General features: G+C 49.5%; 2 protein-coding genes and 1 long non-coding RNA gene across 4 annotated transcripts in view; 1 reads left to right on the top strand and 2 right to left on the bottom strand.

Moving 5' to 3' along the window:
- Positions 1-1,271: 1,271 nt before the first annotated feature.
- TADA1 (transcriptional adaptor 1) lies at positions 1,272-23,675 on the bottom strand. 2 transcript variants are annotated; one of them, XM_037403513.1, is made up of 8 exons: positions 23,524-23,673; positions 23,193-23,284; positions 21,996-22,061; positions 15,453-15,550; positions 12,339-12,548; positions 11,145-11,296; positions 9,978-10,140; positions 1,272-3,328 (listed from the first exon to the last, which is right to left on the bottom strand). In XM_037403513.1, exons 1-8 carry the CDS (start codon positions 23,595-23,597, stop codon positions 3,296-3,298), a joined length of 888 nt encoding a protein of 295 aa, XP_037259410.1. In that variant the 5' UTR covers positions 23,598-23,673; the 3' UTR covers positions 1,272-3,295. The 2 variants fall into 2 exon arrangements, with proteins under 2 accessions (XP_037259410.1, XP_037259411.1); XM_037403514.1 differs by lacking the exon at positions 1,272-3,328 and adding an exon at positions 8,193-8,996 and having other exon boundaries at positions 23,524-23,675.
- On the bottom strand, positions 4,170-6,703 carry LOC119155216. Its single transcript, XR_005106645.1, has 2 exons — positions 5,751-6,703; positions 4,170-4,921 (listed from the first exon to the last, which is right to left on the bottom strand). It is a non-coding gene; the product is annotated as an uncharacterized LOC119155216 (long non-coding RNA).
- PRDX6 (peroxiredoxin 6) overlaps positions 6,816-25,084 on the top strand; it is a 26,635-nt gene continuing 8,366 nt past the window's right edge. The window contains exons 1-2 of the mRNA XM_037403517.1: positions 6,816-6,838; positions 23,730-23,857. Coding sequence (XP_037259414.1) covers positions 23,766-23,857 — 92 coding nt within the window. The 5' untranslated portion in view covers positions 6,816-6,838; positions 23,730-23,765. The remainder of the gene's footprint in view (positions 6,839-23,729; positions 23,858-25,084) is intronic.

The following is a 25,084-nucleotide window of genomic DNA, read 5'->3' as shown; positions in this document are numbered from 1 at the left end:
TCACCTCTTCTGCAAGTTTTCCACCCGTGGGCGTCCTAAGGACTCAAATAATGCAAATCGCCCTGTTCCTGTCTGAGTGGGGTGAAGGAAGCTGGAGTCCGCAAAACCTCAGGGAAGCACGTGAGGCTGGAGGGTGACCCTGCCCCACCAGGCACCGACATGTCCCTCGGGCAGAGCCCACACCTGCTGCGCAAGGCTGGCACGAGGGATCTCATTTCAAAAAAAATCCCTCAAATTAAGCCCTGCATGTTGTGTTCCACTGGGCAGCTCCAGAAGAAAGGCAGGACAGCAGTTTGGGGTGGGCAGGGTGGTGATGGTGAAGCCCTGGCAGAGGCAATGGGCTTCTCAGCCATCCCCACAGGCTTCGGCGGGGGGTGGTTAAAATGCCAGGAAACCTCAGGAGCTGCTGCACAGCCACAGGCTGCTCCCCGCACCCACCCTGCTGTCCCCAAAGCCTCCTGGGGGTTGGGAGACCAGGTTCTACCATTCGTTCCCATCTGCTTCCCAGATTGGGCTTTTCCAACATCTTAATCAAAAAAAAAAAAAAAAAAAAAAAAAAAAAAGAGGAGGGGGGGAATATTCTCACCCTCTTGTTCCCTCCCTTTCAGCCCTGGCTCCCAAGCTCCCCATGTTTTTCCCTCGGATACAAGGACGCTGAGGACTCCAGCATTGTACCAGCTGTTTTGGAAACAGGATGCTCTGGTAGGGCTCAGGCTCTGCCCGACTGCGTCAGCATCGCTGGCTTTTGCAGCCAGCAGGAGTGAAACTGAGAAAGCTGAAGTGGAGGGATAACGCAGCCAGCATACGAACAGCCCCGGGACGCACGGCTCAGCCACGCACGGGGGCGTGGGGACAAGCGGCAGCACCCCTCACCCTTCAAAAGCGGGTCAGCGAAGGGAGCCGCACCTTGGCATGGCCCATGGTGGGGGGAGCACAAGCTGTCCCACGCGGGACCAAGCACCCATCCACACTGGCGAGAGCCCCCGGCCACAGGCAGAGGCGAGGCAGGGGCAGCTGGCAAGTGGCAGCATGGCCACCCGTAGCCAGCCCACGCTGCAGCATGCCACACAAGGCCCTGCTGCCCTAGGGGCTGCTTCTCGCTCTGTCGGTGCGTACAAGCTCGTTTTGGGCAGCAGAATCAATACCACCAATACCTGTTTTTCACCCTAACAGATATTTTTGCCCCGTTTTTCAGCAACGCCAGTATCAGAGGTTTCTGAAGGGCAGCTGCTGCCGCCCAGGGTGGCTCCCAGGGCTGCATGCGGTGCCTGCAGCAGCTCTGGAGGGGACACCAAGCCAAGCTCAGCTCTGTGTCCCTGGCTCAGGGACACACACACACCCCTCGCCTCCCTCCTCTCCCAACACACGGTCCCGCAGCACCAGGGGCACCATGCTGTGTGGTACCTGCTGCCTGGGACGGGGGTCCAGCCCCTGCGCTCACACATCCCTCGCTCACAGGCTCCAGGGAATCCAGCTGAGATGCTTTGCGGGGGAGGAGGGATTCATACAGGTCAATCCCCAACACATGGGAAAGGGGAAAACCTGCTAATGCCCCCGCAACACAGACCCTCTGGTGCGAGCCATCAGCCACCTGCAAAACAGCAGGGCTGCACCTCCACGCAGCACTGCCAGGGCACGGCGCCACGCAGTCCTGCCTTGCTCCCCCCTTTTCCTATCTCCTGCACAGCAGAGTGGACGAGGACAGAGGGGAAGCTGGTGGATAAACATTATTCTGAAGCCATTTATTACAGAGTTATTCAGTAACTCTCATTATAAAAACCAGATTTGACAACTTGGAAAGACCTTCTGGTGAATATTTTGGAGAGGCCAGGGGCAGAGGCAAGAATAAAGCCTTGTGATAGCTTTCCTGGGGGGGAAACTACTTCAGTGAAAAAAAAAAAAAAAAGTTGCAGTGGAAAAACATCTGAAGTCTTTGCTTTTCCCTACAGCAACATAGACTACCCGCAACCATCAGTGTTTCATACAACGTTCCTATGAGCATTTCTAACGACAAAATAGCAATCCCTGAAAATCAAGCCTACAGTTCACGTTAGCGCACTGCGCCCACCTCCCGCAGCGCGCAGAGCAGCGCTGCCGATGGCTCTGCCAAAGCCCATCTGGAGCATCTGCTTCCGAGCAGATAAAACCAGCGGGGAGACTGTCCCCTGCAGCGCCTTTACTGCTGCAGCCCTGCCAACACGGGAACGCGGAGCCCTCAGAGGAGGCTTTTCCGTGATTACCCGTGGCAGGATGACAACTCCGAGAGCTGCTGGCAGAGACTGCTCAGCCGGGGCCTGACCACCTCCCGGGGCACGAGAGCAAGGCAGCCAGCCGCGTGCGGAGAGGGGAGGACAGAAGGAAAAGGAGCGGGGCTTTGCCCGCATGCCAGGACTTGGGCAGGAGCACTGCCTTCACGCTGCAAAACAAGGTCTAAAACCTTCAAAGGGTTTAAAAAGGTTACGGGCTGCTCCATGGCAAGGCCAGCAGCAGCCCTTCCTGCGAGACAAAGGCAACCCCAGCTCACGCCTTCTCTTTCTTCTTACCGAAGTGGAGTTTCAGAAGTGGTTGTCGTTGCACAGAAGCAGGTATCTGATTGTGGGAGCTTTGAAATTTAACAAAGGCAAAACAAAACCCACCGATATAAACTGGTTTCAGAAATTCAAATGGAAACAGTACTTTTTAATGATAACTAACAACACTCCCCCAGCAGGGCAGGCACTAAGCTGATGCCTGCCATCCTTCTGAGGGAGCTCTCTTCAGAGACTGCTCTTGCAGGGCTTACCCAGGCACAGGTCCAGATGCAGCAGAGCAATCTGCTTAGCACCCTCCCAGCTGGGCACCCAATCCTGCTCCCAGGCACAGCCCCCCCGCAGCTGGCTACACAGGGCGAGGACAAGGGCTGGACACGTGGCAAAGGGTTTGCTCACAGGCTGTGCAGTGGGAATGGCTCTGCTAGGTGCACCTGAGCTGGCATGGGGACCGCCAACACCCACTGCAACAGCGGTTTCAAGTTCTTTTCCACACACCATACTCGCTGCAGGGAGGTCAAAGCTCTGAACAGAGCCCCGGGAATTTTTTTGTCCCCGCTTAACGAGAGCCCAAGCCCAGGTCTCCAATACTCCTCCCAAGCGCCCTCAGCCTGAGGCTGCTCCGCAGTCATAAAACCCCTATCGGCCAGATGCTATCTGGAGACAAACTCATTTCCTGACAAGAAATGAATCAAATTCCACAAAAAACTTCACTTGAATGCACTTCTTGGTGAAAAATTATTTTCTTACACAAGTTTTCTGTCCAGTTATAACTCAATGCTGCCTCTGCCTTTTGTGATCTAGAAAAAAAAAAAAAAAAAAAGAAATCAATCATCTAATCAGGACGTTGGACCATAATCAAACTCAGGGCTGGAGGCAGGTTACAGCAGCAGCTCAATAGTGGCCAGCAACCTGTGCCTGACCCAGAAGAAATACACGTGGTGTTGCTGTCACTGCTACACCACCTCACCAGCAGCCCTCTCCGCGTGGGGTTGCCCAGGGCACTTAACAGGACTCCTCAGAAGATGCAGAGTCCTGGAGGCAGCTGAGGTGCCCTGATCTCAGCACAAACCAAGGTCTCTGAACACCAGAGGAAGGCAGACGCTGCCTGTGCACACCTCCGTCACTCTGCTGCTGGGCAAAGAAGGTGCCAAGCCCACCACGGCCCCTTCAGCTGGGGGTGCCTGCAGCACACAGAGCTCTGCTTGCCACAAGGCTTTGCAACACTGACCCGAGGGACACGAAGCTGCACCCGCCTGACACCGCCTGGCTTCCCACCCCGCGCCAGGCTACAGCCACAGCTACGCAGCAAGGGGATGCTGCAGGAACTGAGGCAGGCTGGTGAATTAGTCCTCTTGCCAACCAAACCTCACCAGTAACCACACTGGTGAAGAAAGGCAACATCACAAGCAAACTTTTGGGCTCTGAGAAGTTATTTTTTTCTGGGAGCCTGCTGAAATTATGCTGCCTTCTCTAGCAGCATGAACTGTGCCCTTCGCTGGGAAGAAAGCTTGCTGGCATGGCGCTACAGCACCGCAAACCCTTCGCACATCATTTCAGGCCAGCAAGACACATCCACCATCACCTACGAGCCTCTGACAGGGAACAGCCGCCTTCTCAGAACCAGGGAGGCAACCCCTCTTCTGTCAAGACTTTTTTTATTTGATGACATCAGACTGCAGCAATAGGTCACACGTCTCCTTCCACCCCAGGAGCACAAAAGTCTCCTTTCTCGATATAGTTTTTGCCTGGCTGGACAGCAGAGTGTTTCCGCAACCCCTGGCTGGGGCTCTTGGGCATTCTCAGTTAAGGATACAAATGCAGGGCACGTGGTTTCTTTTTAAATGCAAGCAGTCTCATTTCCTCATTTTCCTCTCTTTGCCAGAAGTTTCCTAGAGGTCAAGCAAGGAGGAAGGTGGTACAAAGTCACTGGTTCCAATTTGTCTTTTTTGAGAAATCAGAATCTGTATTTTCAGGCACTACTGGCACACAGCTTTTGGCCATCAGAGGAGCCACTCTTTGCATCAAGCCCAATCCCAGCTTTCTACAACAGGGGGATTTTCTGCTCGGAAGAAAGAACAGGGCAACAACCAAAAAAGCCAACCTCAGCTGCAGGAGATAAAAGTGGGAAGGCTGAGAGGGGATACATGAGCAGTTAAACTAAGAGAAAGGCAGTGCAGTGCGCGTTTGATAGCAAGTGCCATGCTCCAGGTTTCTGCTGTAAACCAGCAATGAGAAACATCTTCCCCGGTCACCAGTCTTAGGAGCAAGAGTTTGGCTGTTCGGGGGTGCTGAGGAGGGCCACACTCACATCTCTAGGATCCTCCCTGGCACCCAGCTGGAAAGGCTTGGTCAGACTTAAGCCATGTCTCGCAGCTGGAACCACCTGAAAACTAAAAACAAAGAGATTTTCTTTCTGCACCCTACACTCCCAGGGCACCAGCCACATCCTGAGATAAACTCACGGTACAAAGCAAGCCCAGTGAAGCTCTCACGTGCTTCCCACCAACCCCCCCTTCACATGGTGGCCGATTGTTTCCCACTGCAACTCCAGCAGCGGAAGCTAGAAGCACCAGAAGCTCACAAGTGGCAGCTTTCAATACATGGCACAGCTCCTACCGGATTAAGAACACAGGATGCAATTCTCGCTACTGGGGATGTGACAGATGATGTCTCACTCCTTCCCTTCTGTCCTTCCATGCAATACTCTGGGGTGAGCGTAAGTTCTAGGCCTAAACTGCAGCAAGAGGCACAGGACTGTGGAAAAAGCCTTCAGTGGTGAAGACCACTAAACAGCACAACAGGCTGCCTAAGATAACTCTGAAGTCTTCCATTGTAGGCTTTTCAGCCAACATCTGCCAGGAAGTTTTGGTCAAGCTCAGCTTGCCATAGACCTGGCAGGTTCTTAGTGGATCTTGGGGCAGAAGATAAAACCCTTCCAAACTAATTTCAGTGCTACCTTAAGCCACTGCTTTGAAGTTCAGCAATCTTACTCATTTTAGAGGGCTGATTACCATAAACACAGGCAAACGTCACATCACAGTGAAAGCCAGCAGACTAACAGTGATGCACATCGGCACCGTCACCCTGCTGGTCTCCAAAAGCAGCGGTCAGTGCTTCAGAGTCCAGCTGGCTGCTGGCTACTAGCGGCTCTCAATACTGTGACCAACACTTGGGGGTCAATACTGGGGCTTCTTATGCTGCAGTATCTTTGCTACTGACCTGGGTTAGGATGGAGCACATGGGCAGCTCTGCAGAGGACACCAGATGGAAAGAGTGGTCTTCACACACTGAAGGGTAGAGCTGCTTTTCAGAGGGACCTAAGCAGGCTGGAGAAACAGGCCGAGAGGAACCTCAAGAAGTTCAATGGCAAACGCACAGCCCTGCTGCTGGGATGGAGTAACCCCCTGCAGCAGAATAGGCTGGAGGCAACAGGCAAGAAAGCAGCTTTGCAGGAAGGGACCTGGAAGCACAGGTGGACAAGTAACCCAGGAGTCAGCAGTGCACCCGTGCAGCAAAGGCCAACTGCTAGCAGGAGTGTGGCCAGCAGGGCGAGGGGAGGGATCCTGGGGCTCTCTGAAGAGCTGGGTCCAGTCTGGGCTCCCCAGCGCAAGGACAGCGACATACCAGAGCGAGTTCAGTGGAGGCTATCAAAATAGTTTGGGCTGGAGCACACAGCGTACGAGGAGAAGCTGGCAGTGCAAGGTTTGTTCAGCCTGGAGAGAAGGCAGAAGGGAGAGCTTGCTGTTATCTGCCGTTCTCTGATGGGCAGCCACCAAGAGACACACAGGAAAAGCTGAAAAGCAACAGGCACAACATGAGAAATTCTGATGAGATGCAAGGAAAACCTTCACCGTCAGCATGGTCACGTGCTGGAATGGGAAACGTCACCACTTCTCTGCCCTCGCCTCGAGAGATGGACAACCTGCTGTGACTTTGAACTTGGCCCTTCTCTCAAAAAGGGGCGGACAAAGCAGCCTCCAGACATCCCTTCCAGCTAGACTACCCCAAGTGTCTATGAAGCACCATTTCTCATGAGACCTCACACTTTGTGAGAAAGTGCATTGAGAACAGTTTTCCGATCTGAGAAATGGAGCTGGCAGGATTTCCTTATTCCAGCCTTTGTTGTCTAACAGGTGTACCGGATAACCCACTTTTTTCAGTGTGGAATCGATGACTCAGCTCTTCAGAACGCGAGGCTGTCTGTAGAGCCTTCCCCTACCACATGCAAACAGAAGAGAGAGGCACTTCTTGTGCCGTACTTAAAAGTATTTTGCTTCAGAAGTCGCCTGTGGGGCTGCGGAGGCTGCGTGCTGCCTTCAGATCAGAAATCCTCAGAGCTGCCCCAAAGTTTCTAGCAAACAAATTTAATGCTTTCATTTTACACCAGAAGCATAACAACTGCCTGGGAAATCCCCCTCCCACACCCCAGAGTCCAGGCTTTGGGTGACTTTACGATCTCACCATATACAGTTACTCAGATTCAATGCTGCTTTAAAAAAAAAACCCAGAACTGTCACGTAAAAGCCACTGGGGTCAACTTTTAAGCTAAGGATCACTCTGAAGCGCAATGTATGCTTAAATACAGAAAAAATGGCAGTTGAGAGAAAGGGACCAAAAGAAATCTTCCATCTCCTCTCTCCCACTCCCCTTAACTACACATGCCATACCTTAAAGAGACGTGTCCTACCAAGTACAGTTGCTCTCATCCTGCCGGGCCCTGCCGTAGTTCTCTGCTGTTGCCTTTCCCAGGTTCTTCACAAACCTAGAAGCGTCTTCTCATGGTGAGAGCCACCGATACCTGCACAGGCTCTGCCTCTTGCTATGCCTGACTCCACAGCACATCCCACAAGGGGATGCAGGAAAGCCAGGAACACAGTGACAGCTGCACAGCCCCTCGCTCCAACTCCAGTCCAATATCAACAGTCATGGGGGTCAAGAAAGGAAGTTTTTTAAAAAGGTAGCTGGGAGGAAACATCAGGGACCTGCAGCTTTTTCAGTCCTGAGGACACAGTAGAGAAGGAAAATGCAAAGAAGAGGGGAAAAAAAAGACAGCTGTCCTACACAAGTATTTCCCAAACAGAGGAAAACTAGAATGGAGGGGAACCACAAGCTTCCCCTTCTATATTCCCCCAGAGGAAGCTGTTTCAATTCCGCTGTCTGGAGGCACAATAAGCCAAGTCATCCTTCAGCAGGTACCTCCATAGGTGTGGTTAAAAACAGGTAATATAGTAATTAAGACATTTTAATAGAATTCTTATGGTATAATAAGCCTGTTCCCTTCAGCATCTGAAGGGCACATAGCTGACTCAGGAAGCCAGAAATTCCACCTGGAACACAGCAGGTGGAATCTCCCCTTTCGCACAGTGATTGGCATGGCTGCATATTTTTACAACGACATATACGAGATGTCTTGTTCATGCTGCACATCCAAGGAGTCCGCAAGGCTAAGCCAGTGGATCGGTGTATGCATGTGGGAGTTGCTGTCCTACCTCAGGGATGGTCAAGCTGCCTGCTGGGATGGCCAAAAATCATTAGCTGCACCGACAGGCACAGAGGTTGCCTCTTGTCATACATCCAGTAGCTCCTAGAACATCTGTTCGCAACTACTACAAGACAAGGTGGAGTCAAGGACTAGGGTGGTAAGAAAACACTCCTCACAACCCCGATTTTATTGCGTATTTTGGTAACCGGTGAGAGATTCCTGTAACAGTGCGCACCGTGTTTTGTGATGCAAAACAATTCAAAAGACAGGCTACAAAGGGCTTTTCCCTTTTTGCCTTGTTTTCTCAGAGTTTCTAATCAAACTTCCCCTGGTAGAAGAACAATGTCAGCTTACAGAATTGCTCATCTTCACCAAAACGCATTCTGTTTCCAGTTAAACGAATGGAAGAGGATCCCACCAACTCCAACGGAAGCTGGACAAGGCCCCTGGAGACCGAGCAGAAGGGAAACTACCTGAGAGGGGAGGGCGAGGAGGGGGATTCCCCATGCTCACAAAAGAAAACACAAATACATCTTATTTAAAACCAACTCTTTCCACCCTAACATTTATTTTTCCTAAAAAACAGTCTTTGCAAACAAGTCTCTTGTTTCTCCTTTCCAATTCAATGGCGTTGCTGCAAGCACTCCGTGGCACATGACTCTGGGGAAGCAGAGAAAGTGTACCACAATTCAGTCATATTTCCATAGGAAAAGTTGACTCATCACTTACATCATCCTTGAAATGCTGACACAGGTTTGTAAGAAGCATCTGCGTGTCAAGTCCAAGGAATAGCACCGTAGCCACCTGAGGCCTGGCGTGGCTGCCTAGCTCTAGCAGAGTAGAAGGCCCTCCTTTGCCGCCAAGCGCTGGCGATGGATTTTATCCTGCTGTAGCTCCTCGTGGTTTGGATGCCAAAGTTTCATGACAATCCTCTCAATGTTTAGAGCGTAGACAGTGTGCGCAGGAATAACTTCTTTGTGCACCTGGAGATCCACGTTAGAAAACAAGTTTCATGCTTTTGTACACATTTCCCTATACTGCCCATGGAATAATCTCCCTCTGCTACAGGATGACCAGAGCGTCAGCCCTGCAGAGAAGAGAGCTACAACCTGCCAGCACTGCCACCCCAGCCAGCACAGAACAACCACCTGTTAGGCCATTTTGTAAGGGAGCAGAATGGTAAGGAAATCATCATTTGGCTCTGGCAATGACAAACAACAGTTTGTCATCAAAATCTTGCAAACAACAACTCTGACTAAACATGAGACAAATGCTTGATTACAGCTCTTGCACAGCTGCCTCCACAACCTTGAGACAGAAATCCCAAGGCCTGTTCACATTAGTGGAGATCAACGCAGAATTTCTCACAGCTGATTTTACACATTCAAAGCAGTCTGAACGTCATCAGAGCTGCCACAGAGGGAAGGAACCACAGGCATACATCTCCACAGGAAGATCCAGCCGGCCTACCTTAGACACCTCCCCAGGGTTGGGCTGATCATCGCTACCCCATGGCAACAGCCTGCATGCCAGGACCAAGTATTCCTCTAAGTACCCATGTGGAACAACGAGGAGTGAGAAGGGACATGCCAGGCAAGTCCCTTTGCTGCATCGCTGTCAAAATTGCAGTCTAACTCTGTTCTGATACAATCACTGCAGTCTGGCTACAGAGGAAGAGCTCACCCTTCTTACACAGCTGTAAGAAGAGACAGGGATCTCCTCATCAACTCTGACCAAGGGGAGCAGGACAGGCATTAACCACGAGCTGACTGTATGTTAACTGTTGCCCAATAGTAGGAACAAATCAAAGCTAAAAGAACCGTAAATTTAAGAGGGAAGAAGGAAAAAGACAGTAGGAGGAGAAACCAAATCCCCCGCCATACATATGAACCAAATCTGAGACTGGCAGGTGGTGCTCAGGACAGCACTGCCTGTGACACGACAGAGTAACACGAACAGCTTACCTGTAATGCCTCCAAAAGGTCATACATGTTCACTGGCGGGAGGGATGCTGGTAAAGTGTCCCCAGAACATGCGAGAAGTAAAGCTGCCTGCTGCTCAGCGTCGTCGGGCGGGGGCTGGGGAGCCAGATTCTGACCGGCAGAAGGTGTCGCACAGGTTGGAGGGCTGTAGGCAGAGCAGGCAGTAAAACCTTCCAGTCAAGAAAACAGGCTCAACTTTGGAAGTCACACAGCAGGGGCTTAGCCCCAGGGTTTGCTTTTCTGTACCAGCTGACTTAGCCCTTATGTACATGAAATTACTTCAGCTGCAATTAAAACCTCTTTAAAATTCCAGTTTCAAAAAAAATAGTGCAAACTGATCCTCAGCATGCTTCACACCTACTTAACTGATCTCAACTGGCAACTTTTGTTATTTATAGCCAATAGTTTCTACCCAGCATAAAAATTAAGGCACCCACAACACTGAACTGAAAGACATTAGCCGTTAGGCAGAGTTGTTTGGAGAGGATTGCATTTGTAGTGCTATAATCAAATCTTAAAAACACCCACGACCTCCTGTCAACTGAGACAAGCTGCCATAGACAAACACAACTGCCTTCTCACACACACACTGCCAGATGCACAGCACGAGCTGTGTGACATTGAGACTTTGGAAAACAAAGACGACCTTGAAGCTCTGCTAGCTGGAAAGGCGTGCCAAGGAGCCATAAATACATTTGGATGCAGGAAATAACAGGGTGGCAATGTCCTACAGGTCCTCACCAACATTTCACTCCTACTGCACAACAGCAGTGCTCCCACAAAGGCAGGGCTCTTCTGCCCAGGGGCAGTTTCCCTGAGAGCAGCACAATTCCTGCGTCACTCAATACAGCTTCCAAGAGCAGTAAATATGGACATTCAGAGGGCCAGGGGTCACCTTCATAAATTGATGGACAAGCACAGGCAAGGAAGAGAGACTTAACACTGTCCTAAACTCCACTGCTGAGAAATCTCCACATTCTCCCTCCCTGTTCAGCCGCACAGCCCTCCCTGCTGATGCCTTCTCAGCATGTGAAAGCTAAACACCATTATTAACAGATTCTACTAAGTAAAAATAGAAACCGAACCATGGAGTAACTCTGGGACTGGCAAACTACATGTGAAATTAGCAGTGTGCTGAGAGCTCCTTACCACTCGATTAAATTGTTATAAGCAACAACACTGTTCTTCAGATACGGCTGAGGGTTAACATTGCTTCCGAAGGCATACTTGAAATGGCCATCTCTCAGACGATAGGCTTTCCGCCTGGATATCACTGATGTCAGAATATCCTTAAGGTGGTTCTGCAGTGAAAAAAGAATCTCATTACACATGCTGATTTATTCACTCTGCCAAGCCACAGCTGTTAGAAGTGCCTCCCCAACTGGCAAGACAGGAGTAGTGCTGCTACAACCACAAGGACCTAAAAACATAAGGGAACCAAGATCTGGACAAGGTACAGCGTGTTTTCACGACCTGACACAGAGAACACGGCACTGTATGAGTACTGTATACATTAGCCTGTGAACTGTACTTTGATATATGATGCTCTGCTTCAAATGTCAAAGAGGTTTCTTAAATGCTAGGAAACTCCCAACCTCTGATCCCTTTGATAAAGAGTTAAGAGATTTCATAACTGGCACTAGATGTTACACTTGTACTGAAACATTAGCCCTAAAACTACCGTGAAAAGACTGTTCAGTTGCCTAGAAAGTGCTGGAGATGCAACTGTCTGGAAAAAAAAACCAAACCAAAAAAAAACCAAAACAAGCAGTCAACTGCTTCTTAATTTGGCCTCACTCCCAGACAGGGAATTCAGGTTGTCCTCCACATCCTGACTCCAGAAAAATCACCCACACATCAGCGCTGCAAGTAATGGCTGTGTCATTCCTGGGATATGTCAGTAATGCACCGACGGCCAAACCCTGCAACAGCAGGCACTTCACTTGCAGGTATTACGCAATGCTGTCACTTCACTTCCATGCCAGATACTTGCATCTATAAACAGAACATTTTCGATAGAACTGTTTAAACTGGAGCTCCCATCCCGTCCCTGCTTTTAAGTGACAGGAACTGCGTTTTCCAAAGCAGCTACTTAAGCATGCCTGGAGCTCTTCATATGCAAGTACTTCAAAATTAGCACTCACAGGCAGAAATCCAAAACTCTGCATCTATAATGCCACAAGCCTGGAAGCCCTTTGATTCTCACCTTACTCCTCCCGAGGTAAACGGGCAATTAGAGAAGCAGGTTTCCTCTCCCCACCAAGGGATGCTACCCCACACCGCACGCAGCGTCTTCTGTTGCTGGTAGCATGAGAACACCACTGCTGCCCAGCCCAGTCTCACCTCCACAGCATACACAACTGCAGTCACTGCCTCCTCTGTGACGTTGTCTAGCCCATGCTCATATGCAGTTACGATCATCCTTCCTTCTAACTGGCCACGTGTAGGAAGCATCATGGTATGAGAACACAGCTTCAAATCATCATCCTCCTGAGGATCCTTTGCCACAAATTGCTGGGCTCCAGAGAGTGGATTCTGAGGCTGGAAGCGGTGCTGTTACAAACACAACATCAAAGCGTAAGAAGGTAAATACTCTGTCAGATCCTTTGGTTCATCAAGCCAAACGTCCCTTCTCCAGTCGGAAAGCAAACACCTATAAAAACCTCGCAGTAGGACAAGCAGAGCGATACTCCTCCCCAGGATACTCTCCCAGCCCCCAACGATTTGTGACCAAAGAAATTTCTGAGCCAGTGTTGGTGTCCCTTTATTAAACAGCCCATAAACTTGTCCAGCAGCACCCCGAGCCACCTAAACTTTGGGTATCCACAACATCCTGCAGCAAGAAATTCTACAGCATAACCACACCCCACACGAAGAGTCACCTCCCCTGGTTCACACTCTGTACTTCCCACTTGCTAGATTCGCTTGATTATCCTCCAAGTCTGAAACGTGGTCAGTCACCGTCCCTGTTCACGCTACCCAGACCAGTGATGATTCTATGCACTTTCACATCTCTCTGTCACCTCCTTCTGTGCTGAGGAGTGGTGAGTCTATTTAGCCAGTGCTCGTACAGAAGGGTGTATTTTCACTTAAGTGTACAGTTTCCATCAAGATTAAAACCCGTGATTCTAAGCTTGTGTGATGAAGTGATTCTTACATTTCTTTAAAGCTTTAAAAACAACAACTTAGCCAAATTCCAGTTCCAAATTTCATAGTCTAGTCTCCCCATGCACTATCAACACTAAGCAGAGCTGTCTTACTGAGCAGCCAGATTCAGAAATGGGTTATGGCTATTTTTCAGAACTGACTCAGTTATTCAGAAAAAGAAAAAAACAAAACAATCCAGAACAGGAATTCATACCAGAAAATGGCAACCCCCATTTCCCAGGCTACATGCATTCCAGCACAGTTCCCTTTCTGTGCTGGTATCTCAAGCTCTGAGTGCTTGTGGTGGCTCTGGGCGAGTCTCAGTCCCCAGGTAAAGGGAAGAAAAAAGCTGATGGGAACGATGTGCTGTACTCAGCCCTAACCCACAACGTGACCCTGGCTGATCAAGTACTCCCACAGCTCCTGTCCCTCCACCCTCCAAGCCACAAATTCAGTGGCTCTGGAATGAAGATTGCTGCAAGGCTCTCATGGGGCATCAAGAAAAACACATACTTTAAATATAAACAATGAATATACAGCAAAGTGAATTCCTCATATCTTAGTTTCAGGAAAGGAAGGGGGGCTGCTTCATCCAAAGGACAGTATGGCATTTAACTCTGAGCAAAAAAACAATCCACCCACTAATGATTCGAAAGCAGGTTTCCCTCCCTGTAATTCTGAAGACTTATGATTCCATTACAGTAAAGCTACATGCCTGTAGACCTGGGAAAAAATATCTTCAAAATATAAGCAACTCTTAAGAAGAATTTGGTTTGGGAGAGCAGAAGCCAATTGGAATGAACCGGTGGTCATTCACAGTTGTTATTCTGACCAGCGAGGGAAATATCAGGAAATAACAAGGCACTTCAGGTTCACACTAGTCTGGAATTCCACTAGTAACAGACAAGCCCGCTAATCATAACATACGCTTCTACAGTACTTGCTACCAAGCATTCCAGGAACACATGTATAAACACACAAGAAATGCGGTGCAATGTACAGTTATCCAAGTATACCAAATTTCAAGACTTCTACTACATGATGACTTGCTTCTCAAACTCTCCTCTACTCGCTACTGGAAAGTTACAAGGAATTTTTAAAACAAAAAGGTAACACAGATGGCCATCAGAAACAGCTGTGAACACCACAAAACGTTTCAGCAGTTTCTCATTACAACAAAGTTTCAGCTGGACTCACACCCCTTTGAAACACTGGTCTCTGAAGCACACACAGCGCCTAATTACAGTCCCTGGAAGTGCACTACACTCTGTGGCTGAGCCCACCCTTCTCCCCTATCCCCAGCCTCTCCTTCCTTCATGCTGACTTTGGCATTCATCCAACCGCAAGGAATGCTGATACAGCTAAATAAACCAAGAAGAAAAACTTTGGTTTGGAGTCTTTTTCGTTTGGTTAGCCTTCTGCCTCATCAGAGAACTGAACTGGATCACGATGTGCTCAGACACCTACTAGGTCTGGCTCAGTAAGAGCCACTCTCCCTTTCAACAAACTGTTAATTCAGTTTGAATCACCTTATCAAACCCCACCAGTTGAAGACATCACCCCATCCGGGTCCTCTTTCACACCAGGCCCTCTCCACACCAGTCTGGCCGCACAGAAACAACCACAGAACAGACGTGTGACAGTACCAGATGGATGCACAGAGCCTGCGCTGCAAAGCAAACTGGATCTTGCGCGTTTCTCTGCCACCCACCAGAAGACAGCATCTTTGCAAAGAATTTTCAATTCTGAAAAACCTTGACCCTCTAAAAACCTTGCTATCCAAGAAACATCTTATTTCTAACACTTTGGACTGCAGAGTCCCGTGGTAGGGATCAGAAAATCACAGAGTTCTGCCTGACTGCCTGTATTAAAGGAAGTCACTTTTGCTTCAAGAATTTGGCAGGTGTGTGAAACAAACAAGATATTACAGAGACTGTGACAGGTGAATGTGACTATGAAAGACCCACTCAAGTGTTACTGCAGTGTCCATAGAGCTAAAGTTACTCCTTGTCAGCTCCTGGAATACAAGTTTTTGCAACTTCAACATTTAGGCGTTATTCCACAGATTCCATGGTGTCTAACAAAGCCAGGCCAGACCGTAGCCTTTCTCCCAAGAAGCCTCCACAAGAGAGGCAGCAGCCAATAACCCCCAGCTCTTGCCGCGATCCAGAACTCAAAACAAATGAGACATACAGCATTGCACATGTTGGGACTCTCATCACCCCTGGTAGTAACAAAACCTACATGCTGCGCAGAGCCCTTCACCCCCAATAGAAGGTCAGCCACGAGCATTTGATCGTGGACACTTACATCAAACTTTTGTCGAACTGAAGAAATCTTTTTCTTTCCTTTGGGTTTTCCAGGCTTAGTTGCAGAGCCACCTGGCCATGGCAGAGATCCAGCACCTTCTACAAATTGAAAAGAAAAAAAAAAAAAACAAAAACACACACAAACCCACTCTATAGGTGTTGCTGATTTAGGCCAGAATGAAACTGTGCACACTAGAAAACCCTTGATCTTGGGTTAAGGCCAAATGCTAACTCACCCTCTCAGGGGAGAATGCTTTTAGCAGCCCTTCCCTTCCTTTGTCAGCCCCCTCTCAGCTTGACTCACTCATGACCCATTACGTAAGTAGAAATTTCTGTCCACACACAAACCCATGGCAGAAGGAGATGCACACAGCTCCCAAGGAAAACCCCAAGGAAGGAACAATTGACTTGTTCCATCAGCAGGATGACAGGAGCTTGCCCAGAGGGGGATTCTCCTCACACCAGCTCCTGGATCAGGTCAGATGCTAACCAGCAGGACTGAACAGCCCAACTCATTACATCTCCCTTTACAGTTCCCCATCAGCTTCAGCAAGCTTTGCCTCGGACCCTTGTTAAACATCATGGCTGATCGGCCTTGTTACGCCGAGGGGAAAGGAGAGGTGGGAAGAGCTGCAAAGGCTGCTGAACCCAGGAGCAGGGTGACACCAACGTGAGCAGTGAGCTTGTGACTAACATTACTGTGTAGTACCAACACATACGTACATTTGGCTGCATCACCTTGAGGACACTGCTCAAAAGTCCGCTGTGCGCCGTTTGCCAGCTACACCTACAGTAGGCCAAACCACATCCTGATAATCACACAGCTTGGCAGGAACAGCCTAGCAGGTTTCCTGCCGATGGATCTGTGAACAACTCCTTCAGATACGTTGCACTGGATGCACATGCGCTTGCTGACAGTGATGAGGAAGCGCAACCCAAAGACTGGACAGCCCTCTCGTGGCTACAGAAGCAGCCTCTGATTTCCGTCATTAGTATCCTCCTCCCTTGGTTTTGCACAGCAAGCAAGCACCCTTTTTCCTTCTGAGCACAGCGTGCCCTGTGCCAGGGTCCCTGTCCACCTCCAGGGAGCTTGGACAACTCAGCTCTGACAGAACTTCAGTCACCCCCAAAGCAGAGGCTGGAGCTTCCCTGCCAGGCAGCGCTGACAGCATGGCAACGTCTCAGAGGTTCCCTGGCCATGCCTGAGCCAGCATTCACCACTTCCTCTAGACAATGACAAGAGGTGACAGCAGCCATCCCCCACTGCACCACCACCACCACCCACCGCCTGGCCAGCCTCAGGCACATTCACTGAGTACCCACAAACCACCAGTTCTGGTTCTCTCCTGTTACTGCAGGTGGCCACAGCTCAACACCAGCTTCACGCCAACCTGCCTGCTTACCTCTGGCTCTCGTAACTACATTAATTTGCTGTGATCAGGAATTCCTAAGTACAGTTATACTACAGTCTGGTTTATAGGGCACGAGGCTGGCTGGAAGCTCTTGGCTATGTGGAGCTTCCCACACTCATGGCTGGAACACAAGCACAGTGTCCTCTGCCATGAAAAAAAAAACCACTTCTAAAACATGACTTTAGGAATCAGGCTAAACCAGAGGATTTCCGAGTGGTCAGCTGCTAAGGAGGGACCAGAAACAACCTATACACACACACACAGGTGGCATATTCTCCCTAGGAAGAGAAGTTTACTAAAAAGTTTAGCTGTACCCTATCACCGAGGTGAAAACAACTACATTAGTTGTTACTACATACTTAGTTACATGTTACTACATAATTAGTAAACTGTATTAGTGAGGCAAAAAGTGAGGTTTGTCTACAACAAACCCTGTTGTCAAAATCCACCAGTCAATTATCAGAAATTAAAAGTTAGCAGATAAACCCTCTCAAAAAATCGTAAAGCTGGTGTCACTACTCATCACTACAACATCACAGGAGAGGCCCCAGTGAAGGGGTGTGGGAAAGCACCGTGGACAATCATCTCAAGGATCACACTTGCCCTTCATCAAGATCTCAGGGCTTACATTTTAGCATCTAGCAAAATAATGCTACCTCTCTCATAAGATGTTTTGCCCTTTACAGACAAGTCCTTTCCTCCTCCTCTCCTCCATAGCAGGTCAGATCCCTTCTAGGCAGGGGGGACTAGGTGTGTTAAGGATACACACAGAAATTACCCAGCTTATTTCAAACTTTCAATAAAAGCACACCTCTCTAGCTTGCAACGCCACCCCAGCCCAGGCCCTTCCTCCCTGTCAGAAGCCTCATACAGCTCCTTCACAGCCCCACTTTCAAGAGTATCCTTAGCTCACTGTGTGACCAGGTACCAGAGACAGAGGGAGTGGAATGGATGGAGGCAGAAATAAAAAACGCCCTTTAATCTGACAAGGTATTACAGATGAATAGGTTAGAGCAGAGTCTGAATTTTTAAAATGCCTTATATAGTAACTTTTAAACTAAATGGAAACTGAATTTTTAGGCTTTGACAGTAGATCTGAAAGATGCAACTTAATTGAATCTCAACCTGCACACTTAACAAAAACTTAGCCAGACTTGGCTTAGGAGCAAGAAGTGAGATACTATCTTCTACTCCCCATTAGAATGAGCCCAGAGCTGAATCTTTTTTAACTCCTTTTCCAGGTTTTCATATTACCAAGTCTGACTTGCACTAGATGAAGAAAGCAAAATTTCCCTCTAGTATTCTAAGAAAACCAGTACTTGCCTTCCTGGCCACAAATGACAAGACTGTGTTGGCTCAGGCATGAAACTTCAGAGAGATGTCAGCAGGTTTTATTTAATCTTGCTAACAAGAAAATTAGATTAACAAACCACAGCAATGGCTGCTAACATGCCTTCAAAGATGAGCAACAGATAAGAATGTTTTTCTAAGAGCTGCCACTTCTCTGCAGTGGTGACAGCAGCTAGTCCAGACAGAGCGTGTCAGCCTTTCCTGACGTGCTGCACCAGCCCCGCACAGAAGGGAAGGACAAAGACACAGAGAAAGTCACAACAGAGAAAAGCAGCCAGGCACAGGAAACGTGCGTTTTCCCACCCTTGTTTATTTCATCTTCAGTTGTTCTTTCTGTTATCTTCCTGCAGGGACAAGGGTTTAGTCAAACAAATTCTGATGACCCTCCTCTGTCAAGAACTCACATTCTCATTTTCTTCCTTTTTCCTCCCTTCCCAGCTCTCTGGAGAGAACATGAGCAACCTGAGACCATCTCACTGTTTTGGCAGCCCTTCAAGCAAAGTCTGTGGGCAACCCTGAATAAAATAAAGCGCTCCTGCTACCCTAGCATGAGTTCTGATTCACCGAACCACCTCTTAGCTGGCTCCAGATTACTAGGAAATAAATTAAATCTTTACATCGCTAACTTAAGTGCTTGCAATTGTCTCAGTTTCACCGTTAACATTTAGCTAAGGATGGAGGTAACAGTTCAAGTGAGATATGTATTAACTCCAGAGATCTTGCTAACTTGACTGCTTGCATTTGTCCAACAAGCAAGATAAGCTTCATGACCAAGTCCATGCAAGGTTAGCTAAGGCTTTAAACTGGAGTTCCTATTGATGGCATTTTGGGGGGAAGAAAAACCCCAGACATAAAAATTCAGAAAAGCACTTCTGAAAATACTGCTAAAAAATACCAAAGAAAATTACTTTCTCGTAACGGGAAGCATGCCATGCTGCTCAGGCTGCTATAGCCAGCCTGAAATCACCATTAAGGCACTCTCTAGTATTTTGGACAACATGTTTCCAGGAAGCTCCTCTTTTCAGGCACTTCCACAGCTTCCCAGCTATGTTATGCCTGGGTGCCACTAGAGTACTTATGGGTATCTTTACACATGTGGCTACCAGAGGGAACAACATCACCCATTTTTAAAAAGGGCAGTGCATTTGTATTTAGGATTGCTCAGGATCCTGCTGCACCCTCAGCAGGAGCTCAACAGGAATTGAAGCAACAGGTCATCTTCACATTGGAATAGACGTGAACTTTCCTCCCTCTCCACCACCAAGTACTAAAGACCCCGTGCCACACAGGCTGTTGAACTGGGATTTAAACTTTGCATGACCAACAGCCTAAGCAGGTGAGAGGGGGAAATGGGAAGCGTTCTCACAAAGGGTCACATTCACCCAGCATTCCCCTATAAGCCCAGGTGGAACCACTACTACCAGAGGCAACAAAATTTGGATCAGATGGGTTTGCATGCCTGGTTCAACATACATTACAATCAGTCCTTATTAATTAAAAGAAAACCTTCCCCAAGGTTTCTTATTCCAAGTGCCACAATATCAGGTATGCTTTTAACACTGACCACACAATTTAATTTTATTTTTTAAATACAAAATAGCATTTTAAAGACTGTTCTTTCCCCCTCGTCTCTCTCACATGAAGATGGAAAATACATACTTCAGTAACCCATGTGATGGCGTGCCAAGTGCATCAAGTACACTTCTTTAAGGTTACTTGTTTCCACGAATCATGAAGTAAACACCCTCTACCCAGAAGACAGCGGTGGAGACAAAAGCCTGTTAGCTTTCCATTCTTACATGGGGGGCAGGGGGAGGAAGAAAAAAAAAAAAAAAACCAGTAACAAAACAGCAGGTGTCAGACTGGCATGTAGGGGGAGAAAAACAAACAGACATAACATCTAGCATTCCACTCATACTGCACTTTCCTGGGCTTGCATGTGCCATCCACCATGTCACATACAGCAGACTGGCAAGTAAAATGTGTGTGCAATAGATGCGCCAGTCAGTGGCCCAGAAAGAGGTCTCTCAGTAAAGATTAGCTCCAGAATCATTGGGAGACTCTGCATTGATCTGAGGAGAGCAAAACAGAGACTCTAGAAGGGATTAGAGTACGTACTGTTAACTGCAGAGCACTAAACCATGCCTTTAAGAACACACACATGATGAAACTGATTATTTTTTTTTCAAGCTGGCTCATGCAGATCCCTGGACACACTTGGTAATGTAGCCAGTCACTCCATTACATGCTGCCACTGACCTGCTGAAGCACTACAAAGAAGTGCTCTTCAAGGGCTCTTAAAGAGAGTACGCTTCAATGGGACAGGAGGAAAGGTCCTTCCAAGGACCCGAAATTGAAAAGGTTCGGGCAGGAAAGAATGAGCACATGGAAGGCACCTCTAGAGCACCGCACTGCTCCATGCAGGGGCTCGTACTTTTAACATATTCCTAGAGAGCCTTGAGAAAAGGCCAGCTGGGGAGCTGGCAGAGTTTGCTGACATACCTGAGCTAATCAAGCCAAGGAAGTTGAAGCCTGACTGGACGGCTGCATGAGAGCTGCACAAGACTAAGAGACTGGATAAAGAGTCAAATGAAATACAACACAGTTAAGCGCAGAGTGGGGCACACAGGAATAAACAAGCCCAACTTCAGCCACACAGCGACGGGCTCTAACCTGACTACTGCCGCCCAGAAGCAAGAGCTCTGAGCCATGATCTCTACTCCAACACTCAGAGCAGCTCAGTGCTGAGCTTGGAGAAGGCAGACACTCTCCCCCTCCTAACTTAGACTCAGTTACTTCAGGTAGTACTGACAGGATTGTGCTTTCTTTTTATAATTTACCTGTAAGTACTCTAAGTCAAAAGCAAGGAGGACCAAGATTTAGACATAAACCTGAATTACATGAGCACAGACCACTAACAAGGACAAGTCTGTGACTCAAAAGATGTTTGTGAAGTTCAAAAGCAAACAAACCACATTTGGAGGTGGGGGAGGTTAGCATTCAATTGGCACAGCTGGTATAGTTAAGCTAGGACTTGAAAAGCTGCAGGTGTCCACAGATTTCAGTTTTCTCTCCTTCCTCTAGCTACGTCAGGTACCCTAATAACAGGTATTCTCTCTTGCCAAAAACCTTTTCTCTCAGGTCTCGGGCCATCAGAGCTGTAACAATTTTCTCTCCCTTACTACACAACAGTCTCGTACCTTGAACTGCAGCTCAATTGCCCTTCCTATCAGATCTCTAGATTGATAGTTCTTTTGAAGACCAAACAAAATGTATATTGCAACCCCAATGGCAGCCATTCTAAATGCTTACAAAGTTAAAAGGTTAACTATCCGCAGATGGTTGGGTTAATTGGCCATAGCTCTATCAAGACTCACTGTAAGCATTCTTCTATTAGACATGTACTTGATTTCAAGATCAGTCAGGAATATCCAGTTCCCCAGAACGGTATCCCCAGCAAAGAAATGAAAAAAGAGCATCACCAATTTCAGAAGAGAGAGGAACTGGCAAGCAAAACACATCAAACAAACACAGCATCCCCCTTCACACTTCAGCTCACAGCACACACCCCATCCAGAAATCAAACCAGTCTATCACACACAGCTTGTTTCTAAAGGCATCTCTGCTGAAATCAGCTGGATCACTGCTTTGCTACCCTTTTGCCTGTGCGGCAAAAAGAATGTGAGTACTAAGGCTCAGAAAATCAAAGTACTTTGTACAAAACCCAAACACAGCAAAGCATTACTACTCCATTGTTTTTAATGGGGCTTCTTGGGACTTACCTGGTGCGGACACCAAGATCTGGCATCGGGTAAGAATAGCCAAGAGGAAATCATTGTGAGAGTGGACTGCATAAAGACAGACAGGTCATTAGCAACATGTCAGTGCCCACAGGCACCCCCACAAAGCCATCTTAAAGCAGCTTGCTACGCCTTTCCACAGTTGTGGTTTCCCCCCGTGCTTTGCTACATAAGCACAACTTTTTTTGAGAGTTTTCTTCTACTGGACCCAGAATCTGCTACTGCCTCACTAACAAGGATACTACACGTAACATGGACACAAGTGGGTTACTTCTCAGTGTGCCACACACACAAATCCAGTCCTACAGCACACAACACAAAATATCTGGTGTATTCAGCTAGTCAGAGGAGGATCAGCTGTCTCTCCCACCATGCAGGATTCTGGTAGCAAGGCTTTTGGTTTTTCTAGGGAAGGACCAGTAAGAGCTAGACCCAGGAAGGTGCAGTTAAGACAAATACGTTCTAAGCAAAACATAGCTTCCTTGCGGAAGGGTTACCAGAGCACAGACTGAATAATTACGCATTAGAAAGAGCATACAAACTTCATAAGCAAGGTCAGAGTTAGGGGATCCTCTTTGGCCTTTGAACACAAGCACCAACAAACTCCCTGCCCTTCCTGGCAGGCATCACGGGTGTCGAAGTCAGAAGCCTCCACAATGAACTCAGCAATGCCTGCAGACCCGCACAGAGGCAAAGACAAGGAATCTTACCCTTCAGCACTCCAATCTGCCACCCCAAGAGGCCGGGAAGGAGACATGCCTACTGCAGAATTGCCTAGGTGAATTTGGGGGTTCCCTCCCACGCTTCAGCTACACCATCAGTTCAGTCCCTGCCAAAGGGACTGGGTGCAGTACAGAAAGGACTGGGTGGCTACAGTGACATTAAAAAAAAAATGGCTTTTTTGTTGTTAGGGTAGCATGTTTTACCTTTTTACCGTATTTACACAAGGCCAAATTCCTCTCAGTGCTGGGACCACCAAGAGACTCTCCCCTGCAGGCCAGGACACCTCCCACCTCTTTAAGTCTATTGCTACCAGGGCCCTGGCCATTCTTCTTTCCCTCACAGCAACTTCCCCGTTCAGGAAACAACGTGCAGCAGGGAGGGGCTTCCCCCCAGGTCTAGCAGGGGCAAGGCGACATTAGAGCCAGCAGGAAAACAAACACTAGATTGCTTCTTTACCATTGTCTTGCGTGAGAAGCCTCCGCGCTTCCAGGTCAAACTCCTCCTTACTGATCTTCTGCTTGAACCAGAGCTTCAGGTTGGCCCAGTACCTAGGGAAGAGCGGGGAAGGTGCAGACACCAAAAGAAAAGCCTCGTCCCTAAACCCACTGCTTTCCCCCAACAGCGCAAAGGGCCCGGGGCCAGCCTGGCCCTGAGGCTTCCGCACAGAGGCGGTACAAAGCCGGGAAAAAACGAACAAGCCGCGCAGCGCCCAGGTCCGGCCCGGCAGGACGCCCCCACCGCGGCTCGGCCTCGTCCCGCAGCCCGGCCGCCCTCCCACCGCACTCACTGCTTCACGTTCTCGCCCAGAGCCTCGCTCAGGCTCTTCTTGGCCGCCTCCAGCTCGCTCACATAGGTCGCCATCACCGCCGCCACCGAAGCCAGAGGCAACGGGGCCGCCTGCCCACCGCCTTCCCCCACGCCGTAAAGCGCGACGGCGACGGCGGCCGTAAAGCGCGGCGGGAGCCCCGCGCATGCGCAGCAGAGCGCCGGTAGCGAGCGGAGTCTGCCACCGCCGCAGCAGCCGTAGCCATGCCGGGCCTGCTGCTGGGCGATGAGGCGCCCAACTTCGAGGCGGAGACCACGCAGGGCCGCATCCGCTTCCACGACTTCTTAGGAGACTCGTGAGCACCGCGGGGGGCAGCGGGACCGGGGGGGCGGGCGGGGGCGCGGGGCCGCTCACCGGGCAGCAGCGCGGGGCACGGCCCCGGGGGCCCGGCTGTTCCCCCCCCCGCAGGCCTGGGAGCGCCGTGGGGAGGCAGAGCCGGCCACTCTGAGCCGCGAGCTTCTTCCAAAAAGTGTATCTTCCGTCGAGCCGCAGCGCTCAGGGCTGTGCCCGGGGGGCGAGGGGGGCCGCCGGGCAGGGCGATTTCGCAGGGGCCCGGGCTGCGCGGCACCTCTGCCCACCTTCCCCCATCCCCTCCTGCGGGCTGCGGGGCAGCAGGGCGAGCCGAGCCCCCAGGCAGAGGGGGGTGGGCCTCTGAAAGCAGCAGAGCCCCAGGAAGGGCAAAGCAGCAGCACTTGGTGCAGGCCAGTCCCAGAGACCAGCTCATGTGGCACCTGCGTCCCTTGTGAGTGGGCCTGCGTGCGCGAAGGTGCGTAATGGAGCAGCGACAAAGGACTCTGGTCCTGTTGGAGCCCGGCAGGGAAAGCCACGTGCCCTCAGGCACTGTTTCATGCAAGGCTTGTTGCTCCGTTTCTGGCACGAGCGAGCAGCAGGGTGCTGGCACAGGACATCTGGGACTTGCTCCCGGCAGCGCTTGGCAGGTTGTGTCCACTTCTGTCAGCATTGCAAGCTTTGGCAAAAGGAGAAAAGGAGCTCTCTTAGCGAGAAAGCAAGCTGCAGGGTGCCTTAAAACTGGCTGTTCCAGCCTGATCACCCACGGGGCACTTTCTCAGCCAGCTTCTACTCGAATACTGCCTCTTTTTTCAGGTAGTATACTTACTGTACAAAGAGACTTGTAGCACCAGTGGCCAGGTAGCTGCCCAGTAACTTAATGGTGAGCCATGGCAATCGCACAGCCCTGGCAGAGCTGCAGCATGCCTTGCTTGATCCCTCCAGCTCCATTCCCAAATCTCTAAGGCAGAGCTTCCCCCAGCTGCTGCGGCATACGGCTGTATTTGCTGAGCACTGGGGGCCAGGTGAAGAGTGGTGCAGTAAGCCCTGTTGAGCGTTGAGCTGAGAAATAGTGCGACAAGTCCCTAGCAGGGAGCTTTACGTGCTGAGGTGGCTTTGCGTGAACCTCTGGAAATATCTGAGAGCTGGTTTGACATAAGCTAGGCTGCATTGCTACCTTCCTCTGCACTGGTTGCCTTACCTGTAAAGTGGGGTCACTTGTATTTGCCTACTC

The sequence above is a fragment of the Falco rusticolus genome, chromosome 11 (genome assembly GCF_015220075.1).
Source record: "Falco rusticolus isolate bFalRus1 chromosome 11, bFalRus1.pri, whole genome shotgun sequence".
Lineage (NCBI taxonomy): Eukaryota > Metazoa > Chordata > Aves > Falconiformes > Falconidae > Falco > Falco rusticolus.
The sequence above is the reverse complement of the archived record's forward strand: the minus strand, read 5'-3'. Positions and strand labels throughout refer to the sequence as shown.

What these genes read in the sequence shown, in the direction of transcription:
- TADA1 (XM_037403514.1), bottom strand. Translation starts at nt 23,597, where the DNA reads ATGGCGACCTATGTGAGCGAGCTGGAGGCGGCCAAGAAGAGCCTGAGC. An exon ending in CTGGGCGAGAACGTGAAGCA is followed by an intron (nt 23,285 to 23,523) that starts GTGAGTGCGGTG and finishes GCTCTTCCCTAG; the next exon opens with GTACTGGGCCAACCTGAAGC. An exon ending in ACCTTTTGGAGGCATTACAG is followed by an intron (nt 8,997 to 9,977) that starts GTAAGCTGTTCG and finishes GTGGATCTCCAG; the next exon opens with GTGCACAAAGAAGTTATTCC.